At 40.6% G+C, this 13383-nt stretch overlaps 1 protein-coding gene across 2 annotated transcripts in view; it reads left to right on the plus strand.

Moving 5' to 3' along the window:
- The window catches only part of tbl1xr1a (TBL1X/Y related 1a), a 46608-nt gene extending 35519 nt beyond the window's left edge, over positions 1–11089 (plus strand). Inside the window, exons 3-17 of one of the 2 annotated variants that reach the window (XR_008694468.1) lie at positions 2339–2440; positions 5802–5947; positions 6037–6262; positions 6398–6530; positions 6995–7136; positions 7623–7686; positions 7910–8007; positions 8094–8154; positions 8242–8363; positions 8456–8530; positions 8660–8787; positions 8937–9102; positions 9926–9996; positions 10725–10826; positions 10915–10932. Coding sequence is in view for 1 of the 2 variants with exons in the window: in XM_029146838.3 (XP_029002671.1) it covers positions 2383–2440; positions 5802–5947; positions 6037–6262; positions 6398–6530; positions 6995–7136; positions 7623–7686; positions 7910–8007; positions 8094–8154; positions 8242–8363; positions 8456–8530; positions 8660–8787; positions 8937–9102; positions 10725–10826; positions 10915–10941 (1548 nt within the window). In the remaining variant the exon portion in view is untranslated. Of the gene's footprint in view, positions 1–2338; positions 2441–5801; positions 5948–6036; positions 6263–6397; positions 6531–6994; positions 7137–7622; positions 7687–7909; positions 8008–8093; positions 8155–8241; positions 8364–8455; positions 8531–8659; positions 8788–8936; positions 9103–9925; positions 9997–10724; positions 10827–10914 lie in introns of both variants that reach the window. The other variant, XM_029146838.3, reaches the window with a different exon arrangement.
- Positions 11090–13383: the final 2294 nt, after the last annotated feature.

Raw genomic sequence — 13383 nt, forward strand, 5'->3', positions numbered from 1 at the left:
AAAATAGAATCACCTTCAGTTTCATCACTAGTAACTGGTTCTGTTTATTTGACTTTGTCGAGCTGTCCTTCTTTTTTATTTTTTTCTGTTAAGCTGTGACTTGATTTAAAATTTACTGTACGGGCCACGTTGCCCCTGGCAGCAGTCACAGGGAGAAAAAGAGAGACCGAGAGAAGAAATGCAGAGATGGAGATTCCCCTCTACTCTCCCACCCCCCCTCTGTTCCTCCACACTATGGCTCCACAGTGCCCCTGTGGTGGGATGGTTGTGGTGAGAAATCACAATTCGACTTTACAAACCAGTGGTCTTCTCCAGACACCACTGCTGTCAGCTGGAAATTAAGCAGAGGGTAGACTGTGATTCAACAGTCTACATGTTTTATTTCACTTTAACTGCAAGAGCGGTTGGGGGCGGCAGTGGCCAAGGAGGTAGAGCAGTCGTCCACCAATAATAGAATGTGACAGTGTAATGTACTTTAACTACCGAAAAGGTAGTAGAGCGCTACACAAGTAGAAGCCGTTTACCCTTTGTTGTGCTCGGTAGCATGCTATGTGCCATATGTAGCCACCTTTACGCTATCTTATAGTATGACCAATGTTATTGTTAAGAAAACAATAATTGTAGCAGGAATACTATCAGTAAGATTTAGATAGAAGTTAGATTTTTTCCGAAAACAGCCACAAACTCTACTACTTGTTTCGATTTCAGTACAACGTTTCGGTGTATTGATTGCTGCAGAGCCATTCTGATTTAAAGTTCTAATAAAAGAAGTAGAAGACTACTCTTACAGTCAGTGTTTCTGCTCTAAATGTGGATGAACATGTTGTAGTAGCAGCCTTTATACACCTATACCATACATGGGGTTTGTGTAGGCACCTGAAGTATTTGCAGTGTGAAACTTTTTTAAATTGAATGTGAAAGAAACATACAGCTGCTTATGATTTATGAAGAGTTCAGCATGTGTTTGATGCTGGTAAGACATAATTTAAACACAGTAAATAGCCATGTAGCCACATCAGTTACATTGTAATTATGATAAAGCTGCTTGTTATGTCAAATTTGTTTAGGATTCTGTTCTGTTCTACCCCAACCCCCCCCCTTTATAAGAGACAATCACAAAAACTGCCTACTGACAGCTGTCTTGATGGAAAGACATGTTTCTTACTTAGGAACTTTTACTTTTCTTACTGAGAATTGTTTCTTCTGCTGCCTTGGCCACAGAGTTGTTCCCTGTCTCCAGATCCCTGAACAGTTCAGCTGTGGCAGCGTTACTCTCTTGCGAACGTGATGTAACTGCCTCTGTCTCTCATGTGAAGTATGTTGTTGTTGTTGTTGTTGTTGGCCTGAGAACACCAGAAAAGCAGAAATTCATTGGTCACATGAGTAGATGCTGATGCATGTATATTAACGGTTCTTCTCTAGGCCTTTCCTAGTTACTTCTGTGGAATTCTTCACTTATATATTGTTGCTTGGTCAAATGACATTTGTTAATAATCTGACCATTTGTGATGTTAAGGCCACAGATACTGAATGCTTTCGTGGCCTAGATGATGAAAATGTAACATCCTGGGAACTGAAATCTAACCTTGTGCTCACAGTACCTAGGAGACTGTTTCAGCCAGTTAATGCCGTTAAATGCACAGAAAGTCTGCTCCCTCTAGAATTACATGGCTGATTATTTTTTAGGGAAATCTGGCATCAAGCCGATCCTTGTTTGGAATGGCTTGTGGTGGGAAAACGGTGTTCAGGCTATGAAACCGTCTGAGACATGTAATGTTGCTGCCTGGAAACCAGACAATTTTGAGGGTTCAAATTTCAACCGGCTGTTAGCGCCTGATTTGTAAATGGATAGTGGATCAAAGCACTGTTTCTTTTACACCCAGCATTACTATATGTTGTTTAGGTTCGGCCTGTAAGCGGGTGTGAGAAGGGGCCTGCTATGCATTACTAGGACATATGGCTCCAGCATAAAGTCAAGTACATTTGGTCACTTGGCTTAATAAGAAGTATGGTTGGTACCATGGTTTGCCTTGTCACCAGGTGAGATGACATACACTTACCGAAGGTGAATTATTGGATTTATTAAAGTGGCCCAGACCTGCATTAAAAGATTTAGTTTAGTGGGGCTTTATGTGTGAGGGATAAATGCCTTGACCCCTTATTAAATGGCAGCAGCAGTTGTAAATGTAAAAAAATATGGATTTAAGCAATGGTCACGCAGTCATGACACAGACCGTGAACTGTGCATTCCAGTGAAATTAGTTTTGTCCATGTGTCCTGTACAGCAGCAATGTTTTCCGTTCTTTAATTAATTCTGCTCTGTCTTTCTGTTTTCCAGGTTAGGTGTGTGTGTGCTGAACTCATGGTGTAACAGGAGTAAAGATGAGCATTAGCAGTGATGAGGTCAACTTCCTGGTCTACAGATACCTACAGGAGTCAGGTATCCTTTATGCGCCTCATACTATGTTAAAGGAATAGTTCATCACAAGTTTTGTTATAAATATTTGACATTTCATCAGCCAAAATATTTAACAGTGATGGTCTGTGTCCAGAAAAAAGAGATAAAAGTTGCAGCACTATTGTGGCTGAAAATGTTCATATCCTTGAAGGCTTGATTGCCTCGTTAAAACAGGCGCTGCGCATTATGCAGAGTGGACTTGCTGGGAACAACTTGGAAAAAGTCCATGTTTCAAGTACAGTAGGACTCCCGGTATTGTCTGTTAAATGAAGCTTTCTCTTTATTTGTAGTTGTTGGCTCTTCTCACTGGCTCTTTTACGCTAGGCAAAGAAACTTGTCTGCCAGCTTGGAGGTTTTGAAATAGCTGTGTTGCGTGTTACTGACCGAAGCAGCCTCTTTACAAAGATAGCAGTTGTAAGTAAGACACATGACTAAGACAAGCGTCTAAACATGTTTCAAGACTAAGTCGTAGGCAGGTTTAGCCAAAAGATTCCGGTAATTTGCCAAAATAAAACATATCATATAAAACATATAAAACGGATAATAATAAATAAAAAATAAATAAAAAATAAAATAAAATTCCGTTTAATAAAACGGAAATAATGTGAGTTAAGATTTTTTTTGCGGTCCGGTACCAATTGACCCACGGACCGATACTGGCCCGAGGGTTGGGGATCACTGTCCTACAACACACAGAATGCACTGCACTCTGACGAATCTTCTAAGCTGTACAGTAGTGATTAGTCCTACCTGAGCCACCGACTGCTGGACGTGTTACTCCTCTGGTTTACTGACAAACATTTGGATATTACTTTACATTTTTAACAGAAGGTTATATTTTAACTGTGTGTTTGAATAAAGACATAGTTTTTAAGTCATTTAGCAGCCTTTTATTTTAAATCAAAGCAGACAATTGTTAGAAAGCCATAGATTCCTTCTTTAGCCAAAACCCTCTTCTTTTCTTCATCTGCTGTTAGTAGCTGGCAAAATAAGACGGTTGTCCCTTCCAAATGTCTCTGTGACGATACGCGTATGGCTGATACTACCTACAAAATGGGGAAATTAATTAGTATTAGAGTTGCTGTGTGCCAAACTAATGTACATGCACATCCTGGCATCCTGAAGCTAGTATCAAACTTACATTGTTTATCAGACTGTGCTACACAGTATTGAACTCACTGTATCTTAAATAATCCAGTTTAGGACCTCCAGCCATTGAACATTAGTGCTGTACGTGCATGTGAGGAAAAACAAAGGCGGAGAGAGCAGTTGGGCTCCAGAAGCCTGAGCTGGACTGTTACTGGAGGGGGGAGGGTACAGAGAAAACCAGGAAGCACTAGTCTGTGGGCACACAGAACTCGATCCGCAGAGGCATCTTGGATGAAAGGTGCTTTCATTCTTAAATACTTTTCGACATGTTTTTGGTCAACCCCCATTGAAAGTGAAGTATTAATTTAACTACAGAGTCCCACAGTTTCAAGTCACAAACAGTTTAAGGTTGTGCTCATCATGGTTTTATGGAAGAATGTTTCCTGCTCCTGTGAGATGTTTAGTACGTGTTGTTATCACTGGCACATCACATAAAAGTTATATTCTTATTTACAATTATTATATACTAACTATTTCTGTGTATACTTATTTTTACAATTTCAGTTCATTGCGGGCCTGTAGCTAAGTTAGCTGGCTACTCCTAAACTATAGAAGAAAATAAAGGACATAGCTGTGAATATAGATAATGTTGGAAAACCATGATTTCTGTCAAAACAGCCACAAGAAAAAACAAGAAAATCAGTGGTGTGTGGTAGAAGAGCGTCAATTTTATTCTAGTCTCATGGGTCTTTTGCTTCCTCTTGAGGTGTCTTAGCGGTTGGTGCTGCACTACTGCCTCTCTGTGGCCAGAAGCTGTATCTCAGTTCCTATTATTATTATTTGGATTAGTTAAGGATTGTGTAAAACAAGTTATTGAGACATAAAATAATATTATATAGTGCACAAACGTCTCATGCTGTCCCATAGCATTCAGTCAGTTTTTACTCATGGATTGTTTTTACAGAGACCCTGAGCAGCTGCAGCTGCATACTGGAGGCACACTGAGGATGATACCCGTAGATGAGTATAAAAGGAAGAAGCACAACTATGGAAGATAGGAGACACAAAGTGGATAGAAGGATAGAAGTGAGGGAAGGCAAGGGGCTCAGTGTTTGAAGCAGGTCCATAGCAGTCGAAGGCCGCTTAAAGTCACCTGAGCTGTTTCTTTACAAAAGAGGAAAGTGTGTAATAATGGATTAGTAGTATAATTGTGTGTCTCCTTCTTGGACCTGGGCAGAATGCTGTGCAGCAATAACCATCTGTGACAAACTCAGCATAGTGTTTATAAATGTAGTGTTTTAGTGTATAAAGCCTTTTAGTTATTAACATTCTCTTACTCATAGTTACTCGAGTTTCTTGATGAATTGTTTCAGCCTAAATAATACATTGATTTGGATTGAATCAGTGCTTTAAATATCTAACATATATACAGTATAACATATAAATATATGTTTTCCACTTTTCACAAATTGGAAATGGATCTTCATCCCAATCTCAAGTATTGCGAATGTGTGGGATTCTTTAAACAACAACATAATAAAATTCTGCCCTGTGCTTTGTAGATCTGAAATAACCTAACGTTAAGACAGCAATGTGCTGCACAAGCAGGCACAAGCATTTGTCAGCAGCTGTCACATCAGATATGAACTGAATAAAGTCAGTTCCTAATTGCTACATTAGCAGCATACTCCCTAGTTTATACATTCAGTCAACAACAAATAATACAAACAGATAATTTCGGATGGCACTAGAATGTGGTGAAGATAACAGGTCAGTCGGGCTTAGTGCTAATTGACTTCTCATTGTTTGTGGGAAATACACTGGATTATTGTTTCATATTCATGCACTTAAGGTTCAAGTCTTCATGGGTGATTAATGTGCTCAGGCTTTCAGGCTTTTAGAGGAACGTTATAGGTGTGACTGGTGAAAACGTTGATCTAACTGTGACAAGCTGTTTAAAACAAAACCCTCATCTTATTTCTGAGGAGCTAATGGTTTGTGTCTCATTCATACAGTTGAAAAAACATCGGGCATCTCAAAGTGTTTAATTTCCTGATTAAACTACAGAGGGTTGGACTGATATAACCACGTACATAAGTGTATAGATATGCTTTCCAGATTCCATTAACTTTTATGGTGTTTAGGTGTGTGCGTGTGAGAGTAAAGTATTCACATAGTCTGACTTGTTGCATCTTGTAGGAGGGAGATGGTTATATAAAGTCTGGTCAATCACCGGCTTATCTTTTCTCTTCAGGGTTCTCCCACTCAGCCTTTACATTTGGTATAGAGAGTCACATCAGCCAATCCAACATCAATGGTGCTCTGGTTCCCCCTGCTGCCCTCATCAGCATCATTCAAAAGGGCCTGCAGTACGTTGAGGCTGAAGTGAGCATTAATGAGGTGGGACATCAGCATCAATAAAGCCCCTTTTGTTTAACCATTGCACTCTTTTCATGCTTGTCAACTGGCCATTTCTCCGTGGTCCATAGGACGGGACGTTATTTGATGGGCGGCCCATTGAGTCTCTGTCCTTGATCGATGCAGTAATGCCAGATGTCGTTCAGACACGGCAGCAGGCCTACCGGGACAAGATGGCCCAGCAGCAGGCTGCAGCTTCAGCACCCGCATCTGCCACTGGAGGCAGCATCACAGGCAATGCTAAGAACGGAGAGAATACTGCCAACGGGGAGGAGAACGGAGCCCACGCCTTAGCAAGTTAGTGACCATTTATGTTTTTTATATGTGAATATACATCACCATTACAGTATAAGCAAGAATAAAACCAGAGCTGAATATTATTTTCTCTGACCTAATTATTTCTTGATGACCTAACCTCATGCTACCACCCAGACAACCATGCAGACCTGATGGAGGTGGATGGAGATGTGGAGATCCCTCAGAACAAGGCCATGGTCCTGAGGGGCCATGAGTCAGAGGTCTTCATCTGTGCCTGGAACCCCGTCAGTGATCTGCTGGCATCTGGGTGAGTCTCTGTGACCTACACTTTGTTAGGGATGTTATTGTATTTTGCATGAAATTACTTGCTATGCTTCCACTACATTAGATTTCCATAAAAGCAACAACAAACACAAACAGAGACAATACAACTTGTTTTTCTTGTTTTAACCAGGATCAGAATTTCAGGCCTCCTAACAAACAAAGCTGTCATCCACTGTATATTATCTTCATTAAACTGTCTATTTAACCATTGCAAATTTCCAGGATGTGCTCTTTGGTTGGTAACACTAGGTGGCAGGCTAACTGCAGCAAACAATCAAACATGCTGCACAGGATGTGTAAAATAGAGATTAGAAATGTAAAATAGAAATTAGACCAAATTTTGCCAATCATCTGGTAAAATATGTCAAAGTTCCTCTTTGACAGACAACTGAACAGGGAAGACTAGGACCAGTGACCCCTAATGTCTGAAATGTATTTGTTTTCCAGGTCCGGTGATTCAACCGCACGTATCTGGAACCTAAGCGAGAACAGTACAAGCAGCTCCACACAGCTCGTCCTCAGACACTGCATACGAGAGGGTGGCCAGGACGTTCCTAGCAACAAAGATGTCACCTCTCTAGACTGGAATGTAAGGACACATAATAACCATAGACGTAGTTGTATTCACATGAACATCACCTGATATGGGCCATGTGAAAGTGCAGCTGTATGTGCTGCACTGAAATGAGGTTTAGTTCTGAAGTAGTGGTTGCTAATGATTAATAAAATATATATATAAATATAATAAATAAATAATATTTGTTTTATGTTCATTCCCGTGTACCCCAATTAAACTAAGGCTTGTTTGCAGAGGCATCTGGGCATCTCTGAACAGAACTGTTAATGATATCTAACAGAGGACATGTATCACAGACTGGAATTTTCCTTGGTTTCAGCCAAAGCTCTGTAAATCTGAGTAAAAATTTCCTGGAAAGACTCCATAGTGCTGGAAAAGACAGGCCTTCCTCACAAGAAGGGCTGAACCACAGGGAACGTTGATTCAGCAGACAAGAATGAGTGGAAATCTGCATGTATTTGTCTGATGACACATGTCTGTATCGTGTCTTTCTGACAGAGTGAGGGGACGCTGTTAGCCACCGGCTCTTACGATGGCTTTGCAAGAATTTGGACGAAGGACGGTGAGATTATTATTCATTAAACTCAATCTTGCCAACTGAAATATAATGTAAACATGGTTGTTGTAACGTAACCCAGCCTGATTGACACTCTGAAGTCAGTTGTTGTCCTGTGCTGCCACCTAGTGGCAGATTTGTGTGCTACCCCCTAATTCAGTCTCCTATACCATGTACTTTCTCTCTTTAGTTGTTATTTATAGATATTGTTTTTTTTGTGTGTTCACAGGTAACCTGGCCAGTACGCTTGGGCAACACAAAGGTCCCATTTTTGCCCTTAAATGGAATAAAAAAGGCAATTTTATCCTGAGTGCAGGCGTAGATAAGGTAGAGTCAATGTATTTCTAAATCAAGCTAATAAAGTCGATACTGAGTGAAGTCGTATAGTTCTCACTGTACATGTGTTCTCCCAGACAACAATAATTTGGGATGCTCACACAGGAGAAGCCAAGCAACAGTTTCCCTTCCACTCAGGTACAAAAGCGTCTCTCCCACTGGCCTCACTCATTTTTCACTCTTCTGTTATGGTGTAACTAAGGTGCACTGGTTCATCCCTCACAGCTCCAGCACTAGATGTGGATTGGCAAAGCAACAACACATTTGCTTCCTGTAGCACAGACATGTGCATTCATGTTTGTAAACTAGGACAGGACAGACCCATTAAAACATTCCAGGGACACACAGTGAGTGTTTTGTCTGTGTTACATCATCATTGCCACTGAAAACTCTTTTTAATCTGTAACAGTTCTTTTCTAAATTCTTTGGTTTTCTTCAGAATGAAGTAAATGCAATCAAGTGGGATCCCACAGGGAATCTGCTAGCCTCCTGCTCAGATGACATGACACTGAAGGTGAGTGAGTGCTAAAGTAGGTGTAGGTAGGACTCTCTCGAATAGTTGAATGGGGTATCAACATTTTGTAACTTTTTGTAGTTTCACCCATCTACAACTTAGTGACTCCTGGGATTTGTGCTTTTTTAGATTTGGAGTATGAAACAGGACACATGTGTTCATGATCTTCAAGCCCACAGCAAAGAAATCTACACCATCAAATGGAGTCCCACCGGCCCTGGAACCAACAACCCCAGTGCTAATCTAATGTTAGCTAGGTAAGTACATATTCATCCACCTGAAAACCAGCTTGTTTCCTGTATCTACTTAGTTTTGTTTGATTCATTTGCTAGCTCATTGTTTGGATCTGTTGCCTCTGTCTTACATTCTGTAACCGATGGTCTGCCCCTGTCCCCTGCTTCCACAGTGCATCTTTTGACTCCACAGTTCGTTTGTGGGACGTGGAGAGAGGCATCTGTATCCATACACTGACTAAACACCAAGAGCCAGTGTACAGCGTGGCTTTCAGCCCTGATGGTCGACATCTGGCCAGTGGCTCCTTTGACAAGTGTGTGCACATCTGGAATACTCAGGTAGGAAGGGTTCCAGCAGTCACAGTGCGGCGTTCTAACCTACTGGAAATCCTTTAAGACCTTCTGTTTAAGCCAGAACTAAGAAGGTGCCATTGTAGCACACTTTAAAAACCAGTTGTACCATATAACTGGTTTTTGACAATGTGAAAAAAAAACACACAATAGAGGGTCAGTGGCTCAAGAGGTACAGTTGTTGCCTACAAACCAATAGTTCCTTAGTTCCTGGCTCCAGTGCGTCATGTGCTGAAGTGTCCTTGGGCAAGATACTGAAACCCAAGTTGCCCCCAGTGTGGCAGCACTCTCAGCGTGAATGTGAGGCTGAGAAGCAGAGTTTAAGCGAAGCGCAAGACTATTTACCACCAATTTAGAACCCCTCAATTTCAAACTTTAGAAAAAGACACAGTGTCTGTGCCCCTGTAAAATGTAGCATATACTGTATTTTCCGGGCTACAGAGTGCTCCTCAATTTAAGCGGCATCCATTAGATTTGAATTTTTTTTTTCCATATATAGACCGTACTATAATAAGTATAAATATAAATATAAGTCTATAAGCTGTAGGTGTACACGAAATATTTACACAAAAAGATTTCTGTAACTTTTAATTAAAAAACGGTAAATGTTTTTTTTTTTTCAAACAGTGCATTGAATGAGGCTGGTTAAAAAAATAAAAAGGACAGCAGATTACCACAAAAGTAATGAAGACGCATTAGACTCACTAAAGTCGTTTTCCTTAGTATTAAACGGCAATTAAAGTTTCACAATTACTTCGTCACACACTTTCTCGGCCTTTCTTTCGCTGTTTCATTGATTTTTTCCTTGTAGTGGAGGGAGCTGCTGCCGGCACTGTCATCCGTGCCCTGATGGACAGGCCTTTTCGACTTGACTTCATTAAGGTGGCGATTGTTTTGGCTTTTGTTGAGCACAGCAACTCCTGCGTGGTTTTCGTGTAAGAATAAGTGAAACGTCTTTACAATTTCTCTTGGCGAACTAGCCATTTATTTAAGACCGAAAGAAGAATCCACACCGTCAGTTCTGTTCATCCGGTCAATCACAATCACAAGTCAATCATATATAGGTGATTCCTTAATAATAAAAAAAAGAAGAAAAGAACTGTGCTGTAACACCGGTAGCAAGAGCACACGGAAGATTCTCAATGCTAACGCATAACAATGACTAAGGGTGCACACAACACTCAAGCATCAAAAGCTTTCAGTCGGATCTGCACAGTGCAAACATCTCAGCTGTGTTCGGTGGCATGGAGCTCGTAAGCTGGTAAAAATCCACAAATTAGCCGCACCGTGATTTAGGACGCTGGGTTCAAAGCTCTGGAAAATAGTAGCAGCTTATAGTCCGGAAAATACGGTACATAGAAGATACATCTGCCTTCTCCATGTTCCTTAAATGATGATAGAAGGGTTAGATTCCACTAAATATGATAATTTTAAAATCTGGCTTATGTCCAGAACGCCAAACATAACCTGCTTATGTGTTGTTGTAATAATTCTCTCAGATCTGCTAGAGATCTGTAGATGTAAAATTTGGGAATTTATGTACAATACTAGATTTTCCTGCAAACCACCTAAAGCCTGATCTGTCTTTTGAATTTCTGCTCTTGTCTCAGACGGGCGCTTTAGTCCACAGTTACAGAGGGACAGGTGGAATCTTCGAGGTCTGCTGGAACGCAGCAGGAGACAAAGTAGGAGCCAGCGCGTCAGACGGATCTGTAAGTCTATACTGAACTGTTCTGCTGGATATTTCTTTGTTTCCGTTCAGAAGTGTTCCTCAGCTCGGTCTCTGTCCTCTTTCCGCAGGTATGTGTACTAGACCTTCGGAAATAGTGCTGCATTGGAAGCCATGGACCGACCATGAATGTGTACATAGCCAAATGACTGTCCCTGCCTGCCGTGCGTACTGCTCATGCTTACGACTATGGACCCGCCCACTGATGGACAGGAAGCAGGAACCAGGAACACGATGCAAGCACTGACACAGCAGGTCCAGACCCGGGGATGAACACATGGACACGACAGGCAGACGGAGGTGCCCCTCTCTATCTGTGCAGACTCTTACAGAAATGCAGAAGGGACGCGGCGAATAAATAAATAAATTTTAAAAAAGGAACAAAAAAAGTTACAGATCCGTATATGTACCAAAATTTGGAAGCTATTTTGCTTTTTTGATCTTTAGACCATACTCATCGTCATCAAAACAAAAAACTATGAAAAAAGTGTTGATCTTTGTTGCTAGTTGGATCTCATTGTGCAGACATATCAACCTCTCCACCATAAAATACAATGGCACTTAGTTTTTTTTAATTTCAGATGTCATGTTTTAATGTTTTTATATTTTTTATCTCTTTGGGACAGGGATGGGGTTGATCAGGCCTGAGTTTACTGTTTAGAGCAGACAAAATGTTCTGCATTCCCGTGGTGCAACATCTGGGCACATGACACTGGGGATGCTTCATCAGCAGCTCCTCTGTTCTGACCCAGACTGGCTCATTCAGCAGTTTCCTAGTGAATTTAAATTCTCTCTCTGAATGTTGAATCTGTCAGATATCCTGTCTGTCTTAGATATGTTTATGCCCTTGAGGGCCTCCAACAACACACACATCATAAACTTGAGGTTGTTCCAAACAAACACTCTACTTGACGCCGCTCTGGACAATGGAGAAGAGGTGCACTATTAGTAATGTGTCACAACAGCTAAATCCTAAAAATAGCCACAAAGCTGTTAAATGTTCGACATTTTACTGTGGATACAGTTATGATCTTTCATATAATGTTGCAGACACATTCGACAAGTATGAATTAGCCTTAAGTTAGTGAAGAGAACGGTATCAGCTGACCATTTTATACCCAACACTGTGCTGCATTCAGGTTCTTAGAGCTATTCAAACTATCAGACAATTAAACCATAGAGAGCACAGAAAACGAAAACGATGAGGACAAAATACAGCATTGTAAAGGAAGTAGGGCACAGCAGCTAGCAGTCAGCTAATTAGTAATATTACTGCACATCTGTGTAAAGTGAACAAATTGTTTATTTATAATGATCAATTTTGTCCATTTACCATCTTTTTTCTACCTTGGAAACATGTTCATTGGCTTAGTTCTCTTAAAGGCTTAATTTGTGTTTCGTAGTGCAACACCACTGGTGGCGACATACACATCCCAATCATCCAGTCCCAGTCATAGAGGGGTGGGTTGGTTTTCATCCGCCGCACTGATTGTTCCCTGGCATGGTTGCTTTTCAGACTGAAGCCAAAAATCACATTAAACGTAGAAGCAATATGTGGACATTTGGATTGGTTTGCTACCAGCTTGGGAGTCTTTACTGTTTTAATGACCCCCTCCCCCTCCTTTCACAAAATTTTAGCTGACTTACGAACATTTTCTACTCTTTTGAAGACAAATTTAAAGTTCGATTTTTGTAATTCCACTTTAGTAATGTGAATTCATTATTTCCACATTCTATGAATTGAAAAGGGTACAGTTTCTCTTTTCGACTTTGATGCTTTTCCAGATTTTAAAGGTTGACCCTGTAATGCCAGGCATGAGCTGAGCTGTTTGCTGAAGACACCTTCCCTGGGAATCTTTCCCCAGGAGCAGATTACCACTAAAGTTTCAATAAAGAAATGTTTTACTTTTTCTTTTACTCAAATCTTTTTGACAAGCTTCATCCAACACATTCCTCTGGAACTGGAAATGAAATGGAATTGTGTTTGTCTCAGGTGATGCTCTGTTTTTGTGTGACTGTATTAGAAACACTGAAGAGCCTTCTATTAAGCCACAATGACATTGGTACCAGCTCAGTTTATTCCTAATGTTTCCACTACTTCGTTCTAGCACTACAGCCAAATAGATCGTAGCAGGGATGAACTTGTTGTTGCCTATTAGGAATTTTTGTTTTTTTACACCTTCAGTTGAGACAAATATAATTCCATACTGTTCCATGGTTGAATTGAAGCAATCCTCATTCTTGATCTGATCATGTTATAACCCCAGTGACGAATCAGAAGGTGGACACAAATCTTAATTACCATTTGATCCTTTAATTGACTTGTGACTTTACACTTTAGATTTGTGCATGCAGGTGAAATTGAAGCTTTAGTCATCTTTAAATCAGAAAAACCAAAACCTGCCTCCAAAGCAGCTCTGTCAGGTTCATTTATACAATCAGCACTTTGTTATTGTAATAAACTCAAAGTAAGTACCAAGGTTTTATGTGCTGACTTGGTCTTCCCTGTATTTTAACTCAAACTTTATGAAGACGTCATA

Source organism: Betta splendens, chromosome 4, assembly GCF_900634795.4.
Source record: "Betta splendens chromosome 4, fBetSpl5.4, whole genome shotgun sequence".
Taxonomy (NCBI): domain Eukaryota; kingdom Metazoa; phylum Chordata; class Actinopteri; order Anabantiformes; family Osphronemidae; genus Betta; species Betta splendens.